This window comes from Equus asinus, chromosome 28 (assembly GCF_041296235.1).
Source record: "Equus asinus isolate D_3611 breed Donkey chromosome 28, EquAss-T2T_v2, whole genome shotgun sequence".
In the NCBI taxonomy this organism is placed as follows: Eukaryota; Metazoa; Chordata; class Mammalia; order Perissodactyla; family Equidae; genus Equus; species Equus asinus.
In genome coordinates, this window is record NC_091817.1 from 15,636,665 (window position 1) to 15,650,947 (window position 14,283).

Genomic DNA, 14,283 nt, shown 5'->3' on the forward strand with positions numbered 1-14,283 from the left:
TTTAGCGTGCCACAATTTTGTAACTCCTGTTGTAACTCCTACTGAAATAACTCCTTTTGAAATGATCTTACAATGCTCATTAATAGTTGCCAAAACGATTAGGAGAGCATTATAACGAATGGTCCATGGTGAGGAAAACTGAAGTCTGATCAGACTTAACATCACAAAAGAGAGAACCTAAATCATGTGTCTCATAATTGGCTGAAACAAGCAGCAACATCTAGGAAGTATTTTTGACCAAGAAAAAAAAAAAAGAGTCTGATTCTGATCAAGGCTCCAAATTTAACTCCTGGTTTAGAGGAAATTCAGGGGACAGTGTTACATGTTAACACCGCAGGGATGGATCAGCAAAATCCAGACTGAGAAATTCTACAACACAGATAATGTTTTTTCCATGTACGTACCTTGTTTAGTTTCTGATTTGATAAAAACACTGGGGCATTCTCAATAGTAAATAAATGTTTGATGATATTAAGGAGTTATTGTTAAATTTTTTTAGTTTTGAAAATGATCTTGTGATTGTTAAAAATAAAAAAGTCCTTATCATTTAGAGATATAGATTGAAATATTTACTAATGAAATGACACTATGTTTGGGATTTCCTTTGAAATTATCTGGGGTGGGAGCGGCTTGTGGGTGGCTGTACAGATGAAATGAGATTGGCCATTTACTGATAATTGTTGAAGCTAGGTGATGATCAAAAGTGCATATATCACACTATTCTGTCCAGTTTTCTACGTTTAAAATTTTCCATATTAAAAAGTTTTAAAAAGCCTTTGAAATATTTTAATACATAGCCAAATATTTTTCTTATAATTAAGTTTATCACATTTATTAGTTAAAAATTTTTAAATGGAAAGAGAAAGAAACATCAGGCAACATGTGTCTAAATTACCGTAAATTCACAATAAGTGGAGAATCCAAAAACCACAACTAAAGACTTATTTTTTATATCCAGTATTTTTTATATGTATCCAATATCACCGACTTCCTTATAACCCTTTAGTTTTAACATTCAATTCAATAGCAAATGACTACTAAGAAATCAAATCAAATCAAATCTCATAATTCTTTGGCAGTTTAAAAGAAATATATTTATGTGCAACTCACCTGCTGTAAAATCTTCAGTCAGATCAATAAATGCATGAGAATGCGGAATTCGAGGTTTACTTTTAGTGGTCAATGCAGGATGCCATGACAAATTCCTAAAAAAAAAAAAAAAATCATTTTATTAAGGCAAACATAAAAATGACCATTGTTCTAGAACAGAAAAATCTGTGCATGCAAGGTATTTTTAAAATTCATTTACTTTTACTGAGATATTTCACATACCATAAAGTTCACTCTTTTAGAGTGTATAATTTAGTTGATTTTTAGTACTTTCACAGTGTATAATCATCACCATTATCTAATTCCAAAACACGATGGTCACCTCAAAAAGAAATCCCATAACCATTAGTTATTTCTCATTCTCCCTTCCCTGGAGCCCCTGGCAACCACTAATTTGCTTTCCGTCTCTATAGATTTCCCTACTCTGGACATTTCGTGTAAACGCAGCAACATAATATATTGCCTTTTGTGTCTGGTTTCTTTCACCTGGAATAACGTTTTCAGGTTCATCCATGTTGTAGCATGTGTCAGTACTTCAGTCCTTTTAATGGCTGAATAACATTTCATTGTATGACTATACTTTTTGTTTATCTGTTCATCTGTTGATGGACATTTGGCTTGTTTCCAGTCTTGGCTATTATAAGTAACGCTACTATGGATATTCATGTACGTGTTTTTTGTGGACATATGTTTTCAATTGTTTTGGGTATACACTGAGGAGTGGAATTGCTGGGTTACATGGCAACCGTATGTTCACTTTTCTGAGGAAGTGTCAAACACTTTTCCAAAGTGGATTCACCATCTGACACTCTCATTAGCAACGTAGTACTGTTCCAACACCTCCATTTCTCTGTCAACACTTACTACTGTCCATTTGTTTTATGATAGCTATCCTAAAAAGTATGATAGTATTTTGTGGTTTTGAATTGTATTTTCCTGATGGCTAATGATGTTGAGTAGGTTTTCATGTGCTTATCAGCTACTTATATATCTTCTTTGGAGAAATGTCTATTCAAATCCTTTGCCTATTTTTAAATTGGGTTATTTATTGCTTTATTTTTGAGTTGTAAGAGTTCTTTATATAGATTGAATACTAGATCTTATCTGATATGTGATTTGCCAGTGTTTTCTCCTATTCTGTACACTGTCTTTTCACTTCCCTGGTAGTGTCCTGTGATGTACAAAAGTTTTTATTTTTGATGATCCTGAATCATCTATTTTCTCTTTTGTCACCTGTTCTTTTGGTGTCATATCTAAGAATCCATTTCCAAATCTAAGGGCATGAAGATTTACCCCTATGCTTCCCTCTAAGCTTTATAGTTTTAGCTCTTATATTTATGTCTTTGATTCTTTTCTTTTTCCCTGAGGAAGATTTGTCCTGAAGTAACATTCATTCCAATCTTTCTCTATTTTGTATGTAGGCTGCTGCTACAACATGGCCACCAGCAAGTGCTGTAGGTCCCCGCTGGGAACCGAACCTGGGCTGCCAAAGCAGAGCATGCTGAACCTAACCACTAGGCCATGGGGCTGGCCTCAATACTTTGTTTTAAGTATAAGAAATGATTTAATATTATCACTGATGGTTTTTTCCAAGTCTGTGGAGAATGACAACGATTATCTTCTAGGAATATTAATTCCAAAGTTTTAAGCCATATAATAGAATGAATTTAGATCCCATCTTGCATTGTATACCAAAAATTAACTCAAAACAGATCATAAAGCTAAAACTATAAAACTCTCAGAAGAAAACATAGGGGTAAATCTTCATGACCTTGGATATGCAAATCTTATTTCTGATAAGGGCCTAGCATCCAGACTATATAAAGAACTTCTCCAACTCAACAACAAAAAGACAAACAACTTAATTAAAAAACGGGCAAAGGACTAGACATATCCAAATGGTTACCAAGCACATCAAAAGATGCTAAACGCCACTAGTCATTAAGGAAATGTAAACCAAAAACACAATGAGAAACCACTTCACAACCACAAGAATGGCAATAAGCAAAAGCCAGAAAATAGTTAGTATTGGATGGATGTGAAAAACAGAAACTCTTATATATTGTTGTTGGCAATACAAAATGGTGCATCAGTTGTAGAAAACAGTTTGGCAGTTCTTCAAAAAGCTAAACATAGAATTACCATATGACCTTGCATTTCTATACCTAGCTATATAACCAAAATAATTGAAAACAGGTATTCAAACAATACTTGTACCTGAATGCTCTTAGCAGCACTATTCACAATAGCCACAAAGTAGAAATAATGCAAATATCCATCCACCAAGGGATGAACGGATAAATATCATATATCCATACAATGGAAATATTATTCCGCCAGAAAAAGGACCAAAGTACTGACACATGGTATAAAACGGATAAACCTTTAAAACATTATGCTAGGTGAAAGATGTCAGACATAAAAGGTCGCATCCTGTATTATCCCATTTATATGAAATACCCCAACAGACAAATCCATAGAGACAGAAAGAAGATTATTGGTTACCAAGGATGGGGTAGGGTAAAGAGACAGTGATTTCTTAATTGGTACAGGGTTTCCTTTTGGAGTGATAAAAAACTATTGCAACTAGATGAAAAGCTATTGGAACTAGGTGACAGGGCTGTACAACACTGTAAATGTACTGAATATCATTGAACTGTACACTTCATAATGGTTAATTTTATGATACGTAAATTTTATCTCATTAAAAAAATAAATAGTACGAAGTTTTCATATATCCTCATCCAGTTTCCCCTAACGTTAACATCTAAGATAACCAGAGTACAATTATAAATACTAGGAAGGTCACACTGGTTGACTATTATGAACTATAGAAAGAAGAGCAACTTTAAATAAAATCATTCCCCCACAATTCCTCATGAGTAGAGAACACTCCAGTGTCAAAGGCACTCCCTCCCACTTATTAAGACCCTACTCACATCAGCTTCCTCCTTAAAAGGCCTTTGCTCTTCTCTTACTGTTTTCCTATTAACATTTTTCTCACTGACAGCACTGTGGTTTGCATTAAAGTCACCTGAGGAACTATCTCCGAGAGCGTAAGCTCCTTTAGAGCCCCCTGACTCACAGATACTTGTATCTACAATGTCTAACCAGAACCTGGCTCCCAAACACTGGCGGACGTGAATTACAGTCTTGTGAGCAACTACTAGCTGGACTGAGTTATATTCTCAAGCAGAATGTCCTACTCTTCTCTACTTCTGCTTAGAATTTGCTATTTTTTTCATAGTACTATGTTCCAGTCCAATATGAAAGCATAGATATGTCACCTCTGAAGAGCAATTTAAGGCTAATTAAGTCCAGTTTAATTGTGAACGTAGTATCCAACTGACTGGACAGCAAACAAACTTTATTTCTGAATTTGGTTTTGATGTGTTTGGAAAGTGGAGAGAAACGATTAACTAATTTGTTCTTGGCAGTTGGAATCTGAGAAAAGATTAAGCGTTCATCAGGAGAAAATTTTCCCTACACAAAGGGTCCATGTTCTACAAACACTAACTTCTCGATAACCTTTTTCCACACTCTTTCCAGCACTCACTGGGCCTGATCTGTAACCTAAATGAGATCGTAAAAACAAAACCAAGCAGTATTTATACAACTTGATTTTATTATTTTAACCCAAACCCCATAATTTTAGGTCACCACAATAAGATATTAAAATAAATTGAGAAATTGTATTTAGTCTTTGTTGTAAAGTAATCCAACGCCAAGCATTCATATCATGTTCTTCTCTCATACTATGCAAGGTTAGAAATGCTTAAAATAATTGCAATTAAGTCCAATTTAGCAATGGCCAGTTGACTTCTTTTTAAGACAGGCCATTTATTCATCAGTTTTTAAATTCTATGCATTAAACTATTTTTAATTATTAACAAAATAATCAGACTCACCCTGGAGATTCTATGACAAGTTTAACCCAAAGTCATTTCAGAAGTTTCCTAATGTTCCCAACAAATTTGTAATTACAGGTCAAAAGTGAGTAAAAAAACACAAGCTCTTACAGAGTTCGGCTCAATGAAGTTAATCATGCGGTTGTCTTTAATTACTACCTGAACAGTTATTGATCTCATTCCCTGTAGAATTTTTTTTGGGGGGGCAGATAAGGAAGATTGGCCCTGAGCTAACACCTGTTGCCAATTTTCCTCTTTGTTTTTTTGCTTGAGGAAGATTGTTGCTGAGCTAACACCTGTGCCAATCTTCCTCTATTTTATGTGGGACTCTGCCACAGCGTGGCTTGATGAGTGGTGCTAGGTCCATGCCTGGGATCTGAACCTGCAAATCCCGGGTTGCCAAAGTGGAACATATGAAGTTAACTACCATGACACTGGGCTGGCCCCTAGAGTTTTTTTATAGTTTGAAATAAGCTACATCTGGAATTTTGGAAAATCTCCACTAACTTGTGACATTTTATCCTAGGAGCTACTTAACAAGATGCACATTTCAAATGAAGAAATCTAGAATAGCGATAAGGCAGAAGTCATAAAGTGGCAGACCATGGGTCAAATTCATCATAATGATGTGTTTTATTTGACCCACACATTGTTTTGAAAATTCTGAATTCACTGGTAAAACCTAAATAAAAAAATCAGATTTCACATGAAAATCTGGATTTCCAGCTTCTCTTGAAATATCTGAATGTCTGGGAACCAAGTGGCTCTTTTCAGACAGATCTAGTGCCTGCAGGCAGCTGAAGTCCCAGTCTCCCCAACTGCTTCACTCGCTATGGTTTCCTAATGGGCCCCTGCAGACATCTGAGTTTGCAACTCCTAACAGAATATTAACTGTAATCTTGCTTTCTTGAACATTTTAAATCAATGTTCAAGTTCGTCACAGTATTTTAAGTTTTATACTTGTTATCTATAGTCTGCTATTTTACATTAACATCTCTTAAAAGGTAGTTAGCTGATCCTTATAGTTTATTTTACACACAGTGTCTATTTACTATTCTGACGCTTACCGAAGTTGGGTGAAAGAGAGAGCTGTTGTTTCTTTTTGTGGTGCATTTTAAGATGGTCGAAAATTGAACATACATACAGTTGTCTATCAGGATTAAATTGTTTAAAAATTCACAGTTGAAAATAAAATTCATTTCTCCTTCTACCTTGAATGTTGCTCTTTGTACGCATCATAGTTTTTCAATAATAAGCAGACAACCATATTTTTCAAGCAAGTATACTCATATAAACAATAATCTTCCCATATACATGCTCAACTCTATTTGAAGGCCAAGGTCACAAATACAAACTGCTCTAGATTACAAAGGAAGACACAGCAGAGGTGAAAAAGTGGGCAATTCTGAGCCATGCTGAGTCCATTTGTTGACATTTCTTGACTTCTGTAGAAAATTCAAATTATTAGCTTTTCCTCCCACAGGAAACTAGCATGAACATGGGTCTAGCATGCCTCGCCAAGCTGCCTAATTCTTTAATCCAGTGGTCTTCAAACATTTTTGCTTAGATGGGTGCTAAAAGAATTATGAAGAACTATTTATCCCTTAACACATTTAAGTTCATTTCTAAGAAAGTAACCTAAATGTTTTCATCAGCTTAAATAGCCACAAAATATGTAATCTTCAAAGCTATTAGAATTACTGAGATTTTAAAATAAAATGATTACTCTTAAAAAATGTATCCAGTGGAACATAAATACCATAGTGAGTTGTTATCCACCATCATCTGCATACACACAAAAACCACATGAACAAGTTCTTCTTTAATTGTACATCTTTCATCTTTGAACTTGTACTCCTGTTCCATTTTGATACCAGCCCTGATATCAGTTCCCCTACATTAAACCCAGCATATATGGGGTTAAACCTAAAAGCACTCATATGTAAATACATTTCTTTAACCTTTACCCTGAGCTTTACAACTAAATAGAAGATACAAATTGTTAAAGCCCAGGTGGCTGCAGATGGGCTCACACTAAAGTTTCGACTCATCACAGGCCCCTGAAGTCTATCACAGGGAAACTGATGTCCAGAGAATATCAAGAAACTGAAGCTTCCCAGAGTTTTCTGGGACTGGAATCTACTATCCACCAAGGGCAGCCACCTGTGGAATTCCTTATCTCCTCCTTCCTGCAAGCAGCCTCTCAAGGTCAAATGTAGGCTGGCAGGAAAACACTGGCCAGCAAGGCTACATGCCCCACTCCCCTACCTAAAACCCTAAATAAAAATCCCTGTTTGTAGCTTTCTGGGGAGTTTGGGATTACAGTTTTAGATGCCCATTCTCCTTGCTTAGCATTTTGCAATAAAAAATCCTACTTTTTTCCACTACACCCCATCTCAGAGATTTGCTTGCTGCACAATGGGTGAACGAACCCACTTCAGTTTCGATATCAATTTCCCTTACAGAACTTTATCATGATGTAAAATGTTTTTATATCTGAAGTCTTTTTAGTGATCACTCGATCATATGTCTCCAAAGAAATGTACGACTACAAATTGGTATATAAATTAAAATTGGTACTTAATTGCTTTTGTTTATGTATCCAAGTGTTTAAAAAAATGTTTGAGGTTGGGTTATTTTAACTATTAGTGTACAACTGATGAAAACACATATTATATAGTTCAATAACTTACTAAACCAAAGGTAAAATTTTATTGAAAACGCATTTTTGAAGAGATAAAAGGAGCTTTAAAATATACTAGTTTATTTATTCTTAGAATATGACACTGCTACAATGAGACAGGATTCTGCAGAAAGTCTATTCCTACTCTTCATCTTTATAGAAATAAATGCTAAGAAATCTTGTTCATATATTTTCATTAAAATCTCCCTGGAAATTTAATATTAAAAATTTTTCCTTAATTTTTCAGGTATGATAAATATATTGTGATTATGTATTTTTAAAAATACTTATTTTTTAGAGATATATATTGAAATATTTATAGGTTAAAAATGTCTGGAGAGGTGCTAGAAGAAGAGAGAAATGAGAAACAGGGTGTGAATGACATAAGCCTGGCCAAGAGTTGTTCATTGTAGCTGGATGTCAGATACGTTATGTGCAAATGAACTGTCCCATTCTCTTTATCTTTGCATATGTTTAAAATTTTCCAGAATGTAAGTTAAAAAAAAAAAGTAGAGCTACTGTTTTAGCTCATTCAATTTATGGAAAATGTCTGCCACACAATCCAATTAGCAAAGCTAGTCCTCACTGTCAAACCAATCTCCAAATGAAAGTTATTTTCTGTTAGAAAGAGTTTGCCCTCATTTTTTCAATTCAAGAAATGTGTTAATATGTGTTTCAAGGAATATTACAAAAACTGCTGAGAAAAGTATACTATTTTTTGTAGGACACATCACTAAAAGCAGTCAAGATTAAAATAATGCAATTCTTGGGGCTGGCCCCGTGGCTGAGTGGTTAAGTTCATGAGTTCCGCTGCAGGTGGCCCAGTGTTTCGTTGGTTCGAATCCTGGGCGCGGACATGGCACTGCTCATCAAACCACGCTGAGGCAGCATCCCACATGCCACAACTAGAAGGACTCACAACAAAGAATATACAACTATGTACTTTGGGGAGAAAAAGGAAAAAAATAAAATCTAAAAAAAAAAGTATATCATAAAAATCACTAAAAAAAATGTAACTTTCTTTAAAAAAAATAAAATAATGCAATTCTCATAAAATTGATTTATCTATTTTTATAAAATAGGTTATAAAACCAAGCTAGTAAAGCAACATGCTGTTTATCACTAATGAACTTATAGCAATGCAATGTAATACAGCTAAAATAATTTACAATACAAATAGTATGATAAAAGACATAATAGTCTGGGGCTGGCCCATGGCCTAGTGGTTAAGTCTGGCGCGGTCTGCCTCAGCAGCCCAGGTTCGGTTCCCAGGCGCGGACCTACACCACTCATCGGCAGTGAATATTGAACTCTGGTGTCTGACTTTTGGAGCAATTAAATAAAAATAGAGTACATAAATGAGAAACAACACCATTTCTTTCTTATTTCTTTAGACATAATGAATTTTTCCAATGACTTTAACAAGTGGGAAAGGTATATACTGTAAGAAATTATCTGGCTCAGGAGACAGTGTATAATTTTATTTTCTAGTAATAGAAGAAAAAAATAGTAAACATTTCATAAGAAAAAAATAAGATGCTTGACTTTAAATGAAATTTTCTCGATGCAATTTGATAAAATAGGTTTTAGCTACATTATAGAAAAACACATCCTAAATATGAAAGAAATTATGTAAAAGTTTGATGTATGGGTTTGGTAGTTCTAGAGAACATTCCAGTCACATTTTGAACAATCATTGTCATCATCCAAAACTACATTGGCACAAAAGGGTATCTTCTTTCTAGTTCATGATGTGTCCCAGGGATCGAGTACTAAAAATAGATGAAAGGTCTGCTTTGTGGAGTTTGGTGTTTCTTATGGATGCTCTTTGCTTTGCTCTCCCAGGGCCCTCTTTCAACAATAACCAATTCTTTGACAATAGTCAAGGAATGGAGAGGCAAAGTCATTAAAACAAAAACTGGTTACTCCCACAACTGCACTCTAGCACATCTGAATTCAGAATATCTCAATGTGGATCAAAATGCTCCGTTGTGCAGGCAAGCTTCATCTTAAAAGAAATATGTATTAAGAAAGAGAAAGATTGGAAATTCTATTAGTTTAGTATGTCTGTGTTCGGTGCCCTGCAGGTTTTTATTCTCCAGGAAATGCATCATTAGTAAGATTTAGGGAGGTAAGGAATATGGCATTCTTATATGAAGGAGGAGAAAGTTACAGTGAAAACAGGTACATTCTCAGGGATGTCAATCTTAGGTAGGAGTGCCCCTGAAACCTGAGGATCCAGAAGGTGATCTCCTTAAATGATCTGTGTTTGCATATTCCTTTGTAAGTCTCTGCTTGTGGTAAAGGAAATAAACACAGCCTACTGTGTTGTGTTTGCAAAGATGGCCACATTATTTCCCATCCCAATGCTCTTTTGCATTTTGATTTTGTTGTGCCCAAATCGACAGGGAGAGTCTGTAATCCTCTAATTCCCTTGAGTCTTAGCTAGTTCTTCCATCTATTTTGACCAATAGAACGCAGCAGAAGTGATGCTGTTTAACTTCCAGGACTGGGCCTTAAAGAGATCTGCAGTTTCTGCCTACACCTCTTGGAATGCTCCTTCTTGGAAAACAGTCACTATGCTACGAGGAAGTCCAAGCTAGCCACATAGGAGCACCACCAAAGGCCCTCTGTGACGACAACAATGGTAATGGCTGTACAGAATTGAAGGCAAGGGCACAGGCTTTAGACCCTGGGAGACTAAGATTCAAAGTGCAGATCCACCATTTATTTATACACTGCAAGCTTGCGATGGTCACTTCACCTCTGAATTAGCCTCTTTAAGCCATCTCCTTGAGAGAAAATCTTTAACCATACAAGCTAACTGTTATGAGAAAAAAAAATGAGAGAACTGATATAAAGCGCCAACCCCAAAGTTACTCAGTAGTTGTTTAAAAAGCAAAAAGTCTTAAGATTTTCTTCCTTCTCTTCCTTCCCTATCCAACCCTGTGCCTCAAAGGACAGATCCGCTGTGCAACCCTGTGGTATGGCTCTTCTGCAGGGGCACAGTGAAGAGGGGCATATACGAAGAAGAGTGGGAAAAGCAGCCTCACTGGAGAAGAAAAGCCACACTGGTAAATACTTGATGGGTCACTCACTCGATCTGGGACCTTATTAGAACTCAAAGGTGTGGGATGGACCAGAAACGTTAAGGACCTCTCAGAAACAACATATTCATAAGAGAAAATGTGGAGATTTCTTTGAGTCATATCCTTTCTTTGTCCCAATATTCCTACCTCCACAGGGTGTACAACAATAATGTTACACCTAAGACGTGCTGGGCAGCACTGGCTCCTGTGGCAGGCAGACCTAACAGAAGAGCAGGCAGTCTGAAGAGCAGCACAGGCCCCCTCTGTTCAACTCACACCTCTGCTCAGGACTAGTGTGGAGCTCAGGAACTGCAGCTCAGAGCCTGGGCCTCCAGACTGCTAAAAACCAAGTATTTTCAGGGTATTTTCAAAAGCACATATATTTCTAAAAAATGCAAGAGGAGTCTAATGAAAGAGGACTTAACCTGTATTTTCAGGAATTATAAAGTCTTATGATTCATCTTACTCTAAATGGAAATGATAATGTACATTAATCTTACTCAAACTCTTCTGTATACACAGCTTCTCTAACTATGCTTGCTTTTCTTTTTCCAATTTTTTTTTTGGTGAGGAAGATTGACCCTGAGCTAACATCCCTGCCAATCTTCCTCTTTTTGCTTGAAGAAAATTGTCACTGAGCTAACATCTGTGCCAATCCTCCTCTACTTTGTGTGGGAAGCCCCCACAGCATGGCTTGATGAGCGATGCAAGGTCCATGCCTGGATCCGACCCTGTGAACACCAGGCCGCCGAAGTGGAGCATGCAAGCTTAACCACTATGCCACTGGGCTGGCCCCTGCAATTTTTTTTATTGTGGTAAAATATACATAACATAAATTTTACCATCTTAACAATTTTAAGGGGTTCAGTGGTATTCTACGTTCATTTTAAAATGGACTTTTTTCAATACACATGCAAATAGTAATGAAACAAGACAAAACCTTCCCCTCAAAGAATGAAATAAAATTTTGATACATGCTAATAGAAATATGCTGAATTCAGACAGTTTTAAATATCATCAACATTTATGATGAAATGTTACTGTCAAATTTCTTTGCACAGAAACTATAAAACTATGCTTTTCTCAAAAGCCTATCTTTCTGAATGATTACTACAAAGAATACATATCTAAAAATTGTAAGATTTAACTAAAAGTAAAGTGAGTAAATTTTGAGAATAACATGTTAAATCATTCACTAAGAAACAAACAAAAGTTCACTTACATCCAATACTGCCAGCCAGAACCCAAAACCGAGCAGTACGAGACACCACCAGGGACTCCCGGGCGTCTCACTGACCTCTCGAAAGCTCCCAGTGGGACTCCAGAAAATAAAATTACAGATCCTAAGTAATACGCCACTCGCAATGATCTCAGCACATGCAATGTTCAGTCCTCTGCTAAAGCCGCTCACTATTTCTGTGGCTGAGTTTTGAAAAAGCTGTAGGTGAGCAACAATGGGAGAATAAATGACTTTATCCCCAACAGCAAAGCTTTCTTAGGAAAAGAGAAAAGTTAGAAAACTGAGGCACTTCTTCTATGGAAACACCAGTAAAAAACTTATGTCTCAAGTTCTAACAGATTCCTTTAAAGAGCAACGTTCAAAGCATAAATGGCGTACAAGGCTAGAAGGGGGCTAGCTAGCAGGATTCTAGAAAACGTGAATCATCTCAAAGCCACCTGTTTCTGCTAAGATTATGAGCACAAGGCTGATCACAAAATTAAAAGTCGACTTGATAATTATTTGGTTTTCCTTTGTCTTATAAATCTCATCAGAATTTTCATATTTTTCTAAACAATAGATTTAAGTGATACAATATATTTCATTAAGATAGGCATTTGCAGTATTTTCTATAATTCTAACAAAATCAGCAGTAAGAATGAAGGGTGGTTTAATAAACCAATAATTGGTTATAATGTAAGAAAAGACAGAAGATTACATGGAAGAACAGGGATTTATTCCTTCTGGGTCAAGAGTAGCTAACTATATTTAAATAGAAGATCTAGTTTTTTTCTGGTAAAAATACCCACCCGCATAGCAGATAAAATGAGTGCTTTCAGTGCCAATAATATTACAAAGAAAATTTTCAGGGCTGGCCCAGTGGCGCAGTGGTTAAGTTTGCGCACTCCACTTTGGTGGCCTGGGGTTTGCAGGTTCAGATCCTGGGTGTGGGCCTACATACCGCTCATCAAGCCATGCTGTAGTGACATCCCATATACAAAACAGAGGAAGACTGATACAGATGTTAGCTCAGTGACAATCTTCCTCAAGTGAGAAGAGGAAGACTGGCAGCAGATGTTAGTTCAGAGCCAATCTTCCTCACCAAAAAAAAAAAAAAAAAAAAGTTTCATGATCACTCATGAAGTAAACAGAGTATGGCAAAATATTTATCTGTCACATACCCATAGCTACATTAACATTCCCAAGTATACACAACTTGGACCTGACTCAGAACTGTGTTTGAACTCAGCATATGAATCATAAAAAATCTGAGCAGAGCAACATTACTTTTGGCTTTGATAAGAGCTACAGGTACAAATATTTTCATTTCAATACTAAAAACAATATTCTGAATGCTTATGCAACACCAGTTTCAAACATCCTTTTATAGAAAATGCTCATTAATGATAACCTCACATCACTGCAAAAGCTGTTCTAACACTTATTAGCTAGGTGTTATTTCTAAGTATTGCAGCACATTATTATATTATTTCACATCATTATAAAGTGAGGTTGAGGCACAAACTGAAGCCTCACCTTTGACCATTTAACACACTTCAATGATCTCTGGCGCCTCAGTAGATTTAGCACCCATTCTGCCCCTGTCAGATAACCCCTACTGTACCAATAAAAGGGATTCTTCTGCCTATTACCACCGCCTGCTTAGACTGAACAACTGCACCTTTACTCCAGCCAAACTGGTCATGCTAGTTCGATTTGTGGGCAATCTCCTACTTCCATGGCTGTACTGGGCCAGGTTACAGCCCTGGGCTTTCCAGCACAATCCTATGGGAGCATTCAGCACTCTATTTAAAGATCTTTGCAAATTTCCCATAAAATTAAGGTACTGGCCAAATTTAATTAAATTTAAGATAATCTTGGGTCTGGCATACCCATAAAGCATAATATTTAAGTTGCAAAAGGTAGGTTAAATCTTTTGATAAATAGGATTGGACTGCCAATCAGAGGTCATGCGAATAGTCCAAAATGTCAACGCTGATAACTTTTTCACTTATGCACCTATGCATATGTCTGTAACTTATAAAACTGATATGGCCTAAATCTATTTTTCTTATTTTAGTAACATATTAATGCTTGCTCCCCTAGGGAAATATTCAGCTTTCTGCAGTCTAAATCATGATATTGCTAGTGTGGGGGGTCAGAGCTGGCCACCCTGAAATGTGTCTCTTCAGCTTGATTGTTTTTAAGAACAAAAGACTATGAAAGAAACTTTGACCTTCCCCTTAACTGCCTAAAAGAATTTAAGACAGAAGG

General features: G+C 36.2%; 1 protein-coding gene across 4 annotated transcripts in view; it reads right to left on the bottom strand.

The window, feature by feature from the left end:
• The window catches only part of ITFG1 (integrin alpha FG-GAP repeat containing 1), a 284,107-nt gene that overhangs the window by 257,536 nt on the left and 12,288 nt on the right, over nt 1-14,283 (bottom strand). For all 4 annotated transcript variants that reach the window (XR_011499061.1, XR_011499062.1, XM_014867980.3 and 1 more), the window contains exon 6: nt 1,111-1,205. Coding sequence is in view for 2 of the 4 variants with exons in the window: in XM_014867980.3 (XP_014723466.1) it covers nt 1,111-1,205 (95 nt within the window). In the remaining 2 variants the exon portion in view is untranslated. The remainder of the gene's footprint in view (nt 1-1,110; nt 1,206-14,283) is intronic.